The 12169-nt window shown below is 44.8% G+C and overlaps 1 protein-coding gene and 1 long non-coding RNA gene across 7 annotated transcripts in view; one reads left to right on the forward strand and one right to left on the reverse strand.

The window, feature by feature from the left end:
• Nucleotides 1-12169, reverse strand: part of LOC119176380 (puratrophin-1) — a 540416-nt gene that overhangs the window by 253455 nt on the left and 274792 nt on the right. For all 6 annotated transcript variants that reach the window (XM_075877541.1, XM_075877540.1, XM_075877537.1 and 3 more), the window contains one exon: nt 2768-2818. In XM_075877541.1, the coding sequence (XP_075733656.1) occupies nt 2768-2818 (51 nt within the window). The remainder of the gene's footprint in view (nt 1-2767; nt 2819-12169) is intronic.
• The window catches only part of LOC142775723 (uncharacterized), a 252900-nt gene that overhangs the window by 61942 nt on the left and 178789 nt on the right, over nt 1-12169 (forward strand). The gene's annotated exons all lie outside the window — the stretch shown is intronic.

The following is a 12169-nucleotide window of genomic DNA, read 5'->3' on the forward strand; positions in this document are numbered from 1 at the left end:
CGCCAATCAGCAAAGCCACACCCGCATGTTTTTGTACTGTTGGCTGTCTGTCCGGACGGAATTCTCAATAGGCGTGTTGCTTTTCAGGCGAGGCTTGTGACGAGCAGAAATGTGTGTTTAAAACACGAAATGCATACAACTACTTCCAATAACTACTCAGAGCTTCTCATACTGTGAGCCTGCAACAAAATGCACCCAAAATCTGTGATATTCATTGTACACTCAATAAAATGCGTCTTATATAAAAAAATTGAAGCTATATCTTTTTCTAGCAAAGAGGTAATATGGGATTGTTAGTGTTGCATTATATCTGAGGGTAATCCAGCCAATATCATTTTATATATGCCTATCGCAGAAAAAGAAGAAAAAAAGAGAGAGAAACGTTCTAGTCTGTAGTGGTCTTTGTCACGAACCCGTCACTTTGAAGTGGGCACATAGTAACAAACAGAAGCACCAGGACACCACGTAACAAAAGTGAAAGCAGGCCGCTGTGAGCTTGCACTCGAACTGCCAGCTAGTTCACTCGAAAAAAATTTAATCAGTTTGCCTCCTTTGCAACCCCCCCACTTTTATGTTCCATCACAACTATCGGCATCTAGCTTGTCTGCGTTTTTTTTTACTTGAAAAATTGGCACTCACTCTTTAACTCTCAAAGAAGGTATACGTCAGGCTGATAGTGCGCATACAGCGGGCGCTCGGTGATAGAGTAAGAGTAGAGACGTGAGAAAAACGACGAATTATGTTTGGGCACCGAAATAATAATAATTGTCGAGGTATAACGTACCAAAAGCACGATACGATTATTAGAGAAGCCGTAGTGAAGGGCTCCTGAAATTTTGACCACCCGGTGTTCTTTAACGAGCATCTGAAGCTACGTACATGGATCTCTGTAGCATTCCGCCGCCATCGGAATGCGGTCGCGTCAGCCGGGATTCGATCCCGTGACCTCTGGGTTAGCAGCCGATAACCGTGACTACTAGAGCACCGCGAGGGGTGGGGACAAAAATACACCCCAAATACGCCTTTTTAAGAACGTTCACTTCGTTTCGCGGCGCTTTCGACAAGCTGGCATATAGCCCCTATCTTCGAGTCGATAGGTAGCGCTTGACATTTTGAACATTCCTTGTAGAGACAGAACGTGTCCGGCCACTGCAAGCCAATAGACAGCAGCACTGCTTGTCAGCGGCTGGGCGTAGGCGCGAACAGAGGTCCCGCCATGCGTCTCTTCAGCCCCCCCCCCCCCTACCATTGCACGCATCGCAGCACATTCGGCGAGAGCTCCAAGCCACTCCGCCATCTACACACACCCGCGCGAGGTTCAATGTCGTCGCCGGCAAGACTGATTGAAACACAGCCCCCGGGAAAACGGGGACGTTCCGACCGCGGATGACCCTGCCATCATGTCCGCCAAAACACAGCGCGCGAGTGAGGACAGCTATCTTGCGCGTCTCCTCCCACGTTTCTTGTTTTCAGCCGCCAGCCGCCCCCCTTGCAGCCTCTCTCTCCTTCGCAGTCTCTCCTCATCGCCTTTTTTTTTTTCTTTTCTGCCTTCTTGCAGTCCTCGGTTGTTCCGAACCTTTGTGAGATACGGACCATTATTTCCTCTTCGTCTTTTGTTTCTTCTGGCTTTCCCCGCCAGCTTTGCTGTGGAAGATGAATGTTCGTCCTTTCGATCCAGTGCTCCGGAGGTCCTCGTTGGCGACCCCGATAACCGCGCGAAAGAAGTGGGGCCAAACGCCAGTGCGTTCTGCAACCCCTCGTGCATGCAGAAAAAGCGAGCACACGCTTCAGACGGATTGCAATTGGCAAATGCCCCACCTGAAGCCGTTCTATTTTTCTTTCTTTTTTTTTTAAATGAAAGCTAACCGATCAAAGACAGGGACGCTCGCCGTTAGAGCTATGCGACTTTTTCTATCGGCTCCTTTCTTCCTGAATCAAGCTGGAAGAGTTTAGAGCACCCGAAAAGAAAGAAAGAAAGACAAGGAAAAGAAAAAGGCCGGGAGGTCGACCAGGCTCACGCACAGTCTGCTATCCCACACAGGGGGGAACTTAATGGGGGATATAAATGAAGCAAGGTATAGGGAACGCGAAGAGTGCCCATTCGCCGGAGAATGCGTTTCGATATTAAAGAGACACTAAAGAGAAGCAATGAATTGGTTTAGAATGACAGAGAGCACTCTGAGAACTCTAATGCCAAATGTTTCATCATTATAAGTTCACTATTTGCGGAGAAAATCAAGGCTGAAGTTTCTTTCTTAAATTTTGCGCCAAAACCTCAGTGCCTGACATCAAAACTTTCAAAATGCATTTTTCGTATTTTCGCGACACTGGTTCAATGAAATTTTTTGAAACTTCGTATGCTATATATGGCACCCGCAAATCACAATAATCTTCAATTATATCGAGTAGAAATCACGTAGGGCCCAATAAACAGTGTAAATGTCTATGACGCCCCGGTATTTTGTGCAACAATCTCAATGTGGCGTCTGCACTCACATTTCCTTTTCGCGCGTTTTTTTTTCTTTTTGCTTGCCAAACACCGTGTTACGGTAAGAGTTGTGTAACACGCAAAAATTCGTTACGCTCTTTAGTGTCCCTTTAAAGATAGTCACTGAGATCTGCAGAGGTCGTCTTCAGGGCTTAGGGGCCAGGGAATCTCATGGGGTATGCATGCAATGTTTACGAAGGCATAAGTGAACAATTTTCGGTGTATTCAACACGTCGAAGAATTATCTACCTTTACATTAAAAAAAAGCAAAGTACTTGCCAATATATTCGAGCTGGTGGAGCACGTTGCCTTTCCTTTCATCTCGTGCACCTGCAAAGAAAAAGAGCGTTGGTTAACAACAAGCGCATGCACTTTCGATGAGGCATCACGTGAATATACATGGCGGGCCCACAACATTTTTATTTACAGTTATTTTCATCTGTTATCGGAGCTTTCTTGGTGCTTCACTTATGTAGTTTTTTGTCCTGGTATGAGAAGTCATGCCATCACTGACACATTCCCTCCTCGTGCCCTACTAGAGTGTCCATGCTTCGACTGAGATCTTGTTGATTGATTTTTGGGGTTTAACGTCCTAAAACCACCATATGATTATGAGAGACGCCGTAGTGGAGGGCTCCGGAAATTTCGACCACCTGGGGGTTCTTTAACGTGCACCCAAATCTGAGCACACGGGCCTACAACATTTCCGCCTCCATCGGAAATGCAGCCGCCGCAGCCGGGATTTGAACCTGCGACCTGCGGGTCAGCAGCCGAGTACCTTAGCCACTAGACCACCGCGGCGGGGTGACTGAGATCTTGTCAGCGATGCTGCTGCAGAGAACAAAAAGAAAGCTGCAGTACGCACTCCTCTGCATGTTGTTGAAGCTTCTAGCAGACAAACAAGTCCATCAGAATGGGCTGTTTTAGAGACGGATATTATTCGTTTTTTTTTTCGTCTCTACGAAACAGTGGCTAGGATGCTCGGCTGCTGACCTAAAGGTCATCGGTTCGATCCCGGCCGTGCCAGTCGCATTTTTATGGAGGCGAAATGGCAAATGCCCGAGTAGTGTGCGATGTCAGTGCACGGTAAAGGACACCAGATGGTCAAAATTTCCGAGCCCTCCACTAAGGCATCTTTTGATCATATCTTGGTTTTGGGACGTAAAACCCCACATATTATTCCTAGTTTTCGCAACTTTGTCATCATTTAAATGACCCTAAATATAAACTTCCACAGGCGTCAACGAAGCATATATAAACATCCTGGAAGAAATCTACGCACACGGGATCAACTGTCACTATAGGGCTTCATAAAAAAAGAAACGGAATAGCAATCAAGCAGGGTGTAAGGCAGGGGGACACAATATCCCCAATTCTATTTACCTCGTGCTTACAGGAGGTTTTCACAGGTCTAGAATGGGAAGAGTTAATGAAGATTATACCCTAGTAACCGGCGCTTCGCCGATGACATTGCATTGCTGAGTAACTCAGGAGACGAATTGCAACTCATGATTACGGAGTTAGACATAAGGAGAGCAGAAAGGTAGGTCTTAAAATTAATCTGCAAAAAACGAAAGTAATGTAAAAGAACCTAAGAAGAGAACAGCGCTTCGAGATATATAATAACGCACTAGAAGTTGTAAAAGACAATGTCTACTTAGGATGATGTAATAACCGCGGAGCAGAACCACGAGATTGAAGTAACTAAAAGAATAAGAATGGGATGGAACACATTTGGCAAGCACTCTGAAACCTTGACAAGTAGATTGCCCCTATCCTTCTACGGGAAGGCATATAACAGCTGCATCTCGCCCATACTTAGCTACGAAGCAGAGACCTGGAGACTTACAAAGAGGGTTCAGCTTAAATTGAGAACGACGCAGCGAGCAATGAAAAGGAAAATGGTAGGTGTAACCTTAAGAGATAAGAAGAGAGCAGAATGGATCAGGGAAAAACCGGGGTTAAGGATATCATAGTCGAAATCAAGAAGAGGAAATGGACATGGGCAGGGCATGTACCGCGTAGGCAGGATAACCGCTGGTCATTAAGGGTAACTGACTGGATTCCCAGAGAAGGCTAGCAGGTTAGGGGGAGAGAGAAAGTTAGGTGGGCAGATGAGATTAAGAAGTTTATGGGTATAAAATGGCAGCAGCAAGCACAGGGCCGAGTTGAGTGGAGGAACATGGGAGAGGCCTTTGTCCTGCAGTGGACGTAGTCAGGATGATGATGATGATGATGATGATGATGATGATGGATAGACTTCCGCGGTATTATATGAAAATATGAAAATGGAGAGGCATGGTACCAGACTGACTATGCATTAGTCGGCGGGGTGCCAAAAAAAAACGAACCAAAAACAATTGACTGAAAAAAGAAACTCCGCATTTCCGGTGGCAGAAAGGCAACGCTTCCGCAAGGGACGACGACTGTTTGGCTGCTTATATTCTATTTCATGGGGGCACGTGACTGTAGTGTGATATAAGGGTAATAATAAATGAAGGGCTATATAAAGATATCGATGCTGTTAGACAGTATAATTTTGCATCATTGAATCAGCAATAAACCCAAAACAAGGTTTTGTGAGATCATTACAGTAGAATTTAGCCTGAAAAAAAAAAGAGCGTACGATTTTTTTTCCTTTACGCCTAACTTCTTCCAGAGATAAAAACTTTACATGTGTGGCCAAAGTACACCCCTTCTTAAGCATTATCATATACTTCAAAAGAGTGGAATGAAGTATTGTGAAAAACGCCTGCAACTCAGCAAAGACCCCTTCCTGCGGGAGCTGGTGCTGTAAAGCGAGCTGAATCAATCGGCAGCTGGTGGTGAGAGCTGAAGCCGCATCATTTTTCCTTCTCTACTTCCTGAAGCATCTAGACGAATTTTTCGGAACACGAGTGCAGGGCCAGCGTATAGAGGAAATGAAAAGTACTTAGGCGGCCGCGGCATCCCATTGGAGCTCGCCGCACCATGTACTCAGAAAAGGGACCGAGAATCCGGAACCATTGAGAACGTCTGGCCATAAGCAAAGGCGTAAATTCCCCTCTACTCCACCCCAAGCATCAAGGCATCAAGACTATCTGGAACTCATAGGGCACAGAAATCACGAGGTCATTTTTTTGTTGTTGTTTCTTTCCACCCGAATTCAGTTTCTTTCCCCTCTTTATGTGGCTTTGCCGTGGAAGAAGCTAAGAGACGATAGTAAGCGATAGTAGGGCTGTTAGTCGCAATTAGTATCAAGTGAGTCGCCCCAAGCGCCCCCCTTATTAATAGCGCCATCTTGTGCTCGTTCAGAGTGGAACTGCCCCCCTGTGGGCCAATTAGACGCCAGAGCGGCGATTCTATCGGGCCGATGAAATGACTGATTGAAGCAGGCCGGCTGCGGCAGAGGAGGGACGATGCGGCCGAGTAATCACTCCGCGCAGGATAAATTGCACGCGCTCCGCATTGTCCGAATCGAGATCCAGAAGGAAACAATTCGCGCGAGGGAGGGGAACGTGCGGTCTAGTCGCGCAAAGTGGGCAATCCTTATCGCCGTTAGCAATCTCGCTGTAAGGACTTAAGAAGAGCATAACCGCACGCATGCAACTCAGGATTGCGCTGCGGCGGAGCCCGGTGTACTGCTGCGGAGGCCACGCGCCGCCAACCAACTTCGGGGGTCCCCTTTCCCACACGCTGCCATGCGCAGGGAGCGCATAGTTTTGGAGCGATGCCTTCCGCCAACAAGGTTGCCGGACGATGACCTGAGAAACGGAGAAGCTCTGGGGAGAAACATTCGCGAGCGAATCGAGAACGAGACCAGAAAGCGACTCAACCATGTCCAAGCGGCGGCCGTTGTGGTGGAGGCGGCGCCGTACGCGCTCGAGGCACACCACAAACTGGCTGTCAGCCAGATGCGGGGCCGAGGAATTAAAAGTGTGGCCACAAGGAGCCCCTTGTCTCCGGTCGAGATTGGAGCAGGGGAGCCAGACGCCTTTCAGGTTACGAAAACACCAGCGCGACGACGACAGGTCGCCACGCGCGCATGTGTGCGGAAATATGGCGGCACAAAGAAGCCAATCCGCGGTGCGGGAGGTGGGCGCACAGACCGTGTACGCGGTGTTTGATAACAGAAGAAAAATGCCTCTTCGGCTGACGCGCCATTCATTATCAGCAGAAGCAAAGTATATACTGCAAGTTTCAGCTGCGCTGTAGCCCCCCAAAAAACAGTGCAAACGCGCATGCCGCGGACGGGTGTTAGACTTTCATCATTCGTTTTGGCCGATTTCGTAGTTTGCTGCTCGTCGTGGAAGCTCGCGTGATGTATGTATATCGCACGCCTCCTGATGGCATTTGCAGGTTTAAGGGATGTTTTTTTTTTGTTTTTTGTTCTTGGTATTTTTTTTTTGCTTCTCAAGTAAATTCCCCGTTGTGGCTTTGCCCTGTGGAATGGTGGCGGTTGCTCGAGTTCTTCAAGGCTAATTATATATGTTTTAATTTCTTCCTTTCAGTGATTAAATTTCTAGCTGAAAGAAATGAGTGATGCATGAGTGTATATGATAGATACTAATATGCTGAAGGAATAAAATTAGGGGTTCGGTGAACAAATTGAAAGCATACACAATATTCCATCTTCACTTGTAAATCGACCAAGAAATTTTAACAGCAAAAGCTACAAGCGCACCAATGAGCAGTTTCTGTACAGTATAAATAAAATGACTTGATTCAGATGTTCATGTTTGAATATATCGACATTTTATTATTCCTGCACACTTCGTATTCAACGAGGGATTTCAAACCTTGCTGTCGTTTTTTTTTTTCAAATAATAAAAACAATAGGTGACGTTACTGTCATTGAGCCTGCTTTGATAGTATTTCGCAGTACCCATTCAGATGTAAATGGTGAAGTATAGATGCCATACCGCAAGAACAAGTCCCTAAACATAATAAAGGAATATGGTGGAACAGATCAAAAGGAACATGCGTATTCTAGTGGCACAGAGCTACATAGAACAGGCAGGATGAACAAAAAGAAGTTTTGCGGCAATACATTTTTATAAAGCTTAAAGCTTGCTGTTTTGCAATTTATGGTCGAGGAAGGAATAAAGGCGGAATAAACGTAAGCATATTATGTACGGCCGTATTAATGTCCGTTTCAAAGAAGGTGCTCTAAAATCAATCCGTCCATATAGAATCCAAAAGCCTCCTGACGTCGTCTTATGACCTGTAAGGTCTGTTTCGCACCAGATGCCAGTGCACGATTGGATAACGCTATGCGGAAACTAGCTCACGCATTTACCGTGAATGGCAGCGTCCAAGTCGGCGCACACATAAAACAAACAAGTTTTTATTGGGTTTTGCTAAAGGTGATATGGGGCTATATCTGTTCCTAGTGAAGCGTGGGCGGAGCACAACGAATACGACGATACGCTCTGCGTCCCAGCATCGTCTTATACGAGTATCCGCAATCTCGATTCGCGCTGCGTCCAGAGATGGCACAACCGATCGGAAACATTACGCGCAGCGCCGCAGGCTAGTAATTCGCGAACGCGCGCTGATGAGCACGCTTCCGTCGGTGCATGAGCATTCGCATATACGTATAGCAAGCGTGCATAAGGCACGCCCGACGACGCTTTTTACTCTTTGATGTTCTCCGTAATCGCATCGCCTGAGCCCGGCATTACGACAAACGGCAGTGGAGTTACTGTATATGCTACCTTTAGGTAGCATATATAGTAACATTACTGTAACCTAAAGGTAGCATATACAGTAACTCTATGCGGCAGCAGCTGCGCGCGCCATCGTCACTCTTGCTGCCGCGTTCGAACACAGGAAGCCGCGTTGAAAGCAGGCTCCGCACTCAGCACTGTGTGTACTGTTTCTCAGTACGAACAGGGAATGTTTCTCAGTACAAAACAGGAGTTTCTCAGTACACACAGGGAATGTTTCTCAGTACAAAACAGGAGTTTCTCAGTACAAACAGGGAATGTTTCTCAGTACAAAACAGGAGTTTCTCAGTACAAAACAGGAGTTTCTCAGTACAAACAGGGAATGTTGAGCTACTGAGAAACGTGATCACAGCAGACAGCACATTTTGCGATGAGCCGTAAATTGAGGCTATGCATTGGTCGATGCAAATTATACGAGTGGCTGTTAGCTTTAGTGACAGATGGTGACGTGATGGCGAGTTGTACAGAGAAGCTTTCCTGGCGCAACTTGCGGAACTATACCATCTATGTTTCTCCCTAGATGCAATGACTTTTACGATTTGGCCAAGCTTCCTCTGGCCTTGTCACTTGGTGATGTCATACGCCGAATGTGTTGCAAGAGTAGATGATGCAAACCAGCTTTATGAGAGTTACAGTGTTACGCACTAGACCGGAAAAACAGCACCACGCGCGTATTTATACTCTCTGCAGTATACAGTCGGAAAACTATACCCGCCATCCAAAATAAATCATAAACGCTGGAAAGTGTGTACGTGAGCGTATGCAGAAACAATCCACTGCTTCAAGTCACCCATAGAAGGTCATGGGTCTTCAGCGAATAGAATCGACAGCGATCGAAAAAGGGATGCTCAACAGGCTGGAGTCAACATTTATAAAGAGGAGAACGCGTCATTTGGGGAAGAATTCACCACATACGTCCTTACAACATAGCTTACTGATAACTTTCATGAATTCTGTTTCATTATTTATTTTTTTATTATCGGTTACAAATGGGAGTGTGGACCACAAGTATATATAAGGCGCGGCTATCCCGGAAATGAGACCACGAATTATTATTGCGTATTATAAAGCCATTCACATAGCTTATATAAATCTACATTAGTCTACAGTGTAGAGGAATATCTCACAAGCCTCTAGAGCCGTTATTCTGTAAGGGGAGCTTGGTCAAGGTTCAAGCACTTTCTTTACAAAAACGAGACTGCGTAAGCATTGGATTCTCGTCACTATATAGTCGCGTCGCTAGCACTCAAAGGGTACACATAGATAAAAAAACATTTTTCTGCATAAATGAACAAAGTGGGTTCCAAACATGTCGAATACAAATATTTATTCATCGAGGTTGCTAGCCCTAACTATGGAGTGAGTTTTTCTATCCTGACTAATTATTGCTTGCTCCCATAAACAAGAGCCGTATAGCCCAAATAAGCGAAATCCAATAATCGAGTGCACTGGCCCAGTGCAGCATACGGTCATCGCAGTACTCAGTACGGCAAGAAGCTAAGAATATATATCTATAACCTGCAGTCGCTCCTTTCTGCTTCACGCTATACCGTTCCTCTCACAACGCAGCTCACTGAGAAACAAATTTTCTGCCACGACTTCCTCGAAGGTAGGGATGCACCTTATCGATAAGACGGGTCTTCTTCGCGCACGGGGTACCTTCGCTAACTCTTTTCAGGAAGGGAAGGATAAGGCTAAAGAGTCCGTTTTATGTCTTTCAGCCACTCTGTGCGGTTTACGCATGTGTTCCGCAGTCGATGTATACGTACCTACACATACTGTGGACTTTCCGGCTATACGTGCATATCAGAGACTTACTTCAGCATCTTCCATTGAGTGCCCATGGATATCCTTGAAGCTAAAAGTGGTTTATTTGGCTTTCGACGTGTGCTACTATAATTTGCCTCTTGTTCTATTTCTATTCATTTATACATGCAGCGCTCATATTGTTTGCTTTTTTTTCTGTGTCCTCGTTCTCCGGCGCTGTGAAGTTATTTATTCGATCATTTCTTCCAACTTCGCCCAAGCTTCCATGCTTCTTATGTTTTCGAAACTAAGACTATTTTTTTTTATTATTTCCAATGTAAAACCCAAATTTCCGTAGCAAACACAATTCAACTTCCTCCGTGATTAACACGCGTGTGAGTATGCACCAATGACGTGCTTAAAATAATACAACAAAAGAAAAAAACTCTACAAGAGTGTACAATACACAAACGTCCTTGAGTATGTTCTTGCGTCCTTGCTATTCACATCCGGAAACCTCTTTGATTGTATACGCTCATGTTGACGCCTGCACATCGCAATCGCAAATCGAAATAAAGAAGTATACACAATCATTTGTTTTCGACAAAATGTCAACGCGTCTTATGCAGTATATGTTAGTTACGCAGCACACAGGGCAGCAGTCACATAGATGTAGTGCAGAGAAAAACAATCAGTATTTGTACACGTCATTGCGTAATTATTATGCGAGAATGTCGTATTGCTGCTAAGAACACCCTAATGCGTCAAGAGTTTTATGTTTCCTCATTTTCTTCTTTCGCCTGTACACAAACTCGCTGCGGATTTAACGGCCTACATTGCTTGGTCAGGCCAGATTAATTTTCTCCAGGCTATAGCGCTTTCACTTCTGTCTTGCTGCTGTAAAAAAACATTCAGCATAACTAACTTGGACGTTAATGGAAACGTAACAGAAACGTGAACAGAGACGGCATGAATATCCGCGTGCCCAGCAAGCGTTTTGAAGCTTAGTCCAAGCATTTCAATCAATCGCGTGCATCGTCTTTTCTTTGTTTTACAGCAACGATCAGCCGAGGCTAATGCTCGTGCGCCGCACCTCTTCGTTATCTTTTCTTTGCAGCAGTTCTTAAGCAATGCCCGGCCATTCGCATTCGATAAAAAAAAAGAAGCACCCTGCGATGTAATATCACAATTCAGAAAAATAAATATGATAGGGTCTAAGCGGAGCATCGACGGAGTCACAGCTCGGCTGCGGCACCTCGAGGTGGCAAGACTCAAAGCACCAGGAAGCGGGAAGCCGGCTATAACGCGCCTTTAAAGGAAGATTTAAAGATTGTCGTAATTGGATCGAGGAGTCACTAATGATCGCGGAGTGTCTTACACCCGGACAAAATGAAGCGCGAGGATTACACGGAAAGCGCGAATGGTGTCTTCATTCCAGCCTCTTGCTTCTTCGAAGGTCGGTAATGAAAGTCTCCAAAGAAAAAGATGGCACTTCGCTATCTTGCCTCTTCAACCTAATTACCCTCATTCCCATATATATATATATATATATATATATATATATATATATATATATATATATATATATATATATATATATATATATATATATATATATATATATATATATATATATATTCTTTCTGGCCATACACTAAACACTATTGGAGGTCGGCTCTTCATTTCGTAAATAGCGGGCTCATTAGCAACCAAGCTTCGTCACCATAGAAATGAGTGGCCTCGTGACCTGATTGACGCCAAGCTTATGTATACCGTTAATGTCTCTGCCACACTTCGTTTCGCCTGTTCTTTTGTGTCTACCACAATCCAATGCAATTGCAGAATGAACTAATCAATCAGACGTTTTGTATATCTCGGTACACGAGAAACAGCCGCCGAAACGGTGTGAACGAAGACACACATACATCGATCGTTATATTATATATATATATATATATATATATATATATATATATATATATATATATATATATATATATATATTATATATATATATATATATATATATATATATATATATATATATATATATATATATATATATATATATATATATATATCAACGATGTGCATTTCCAGTTCAGATAACGAGATGGGATTTTGCTGTGTGCCCAACGCACGACGCTTCTATTAGGGGCGCGTCGCTGGACGACAACTCGGATGCACAAGCAACGACTAAGGGCACCGAAAACGCACGTACGACGTT

Source organism: Rhipicephalus microplus, chromosome X (assembly GCF_043290135.1).
Source record: "Rhipicephalus microplus isolate Deutch F79 chromosome X, USDA_Rmic, whole genome shotgun sequence".
In the NCBI taxonomy this organism is placed as follows: Eukaryota; Metazoa; Arthropoda; class Arachnida; order Ixodida; family Ixodidae; genus Rhipicephalus; species Rhipicephalus microplus.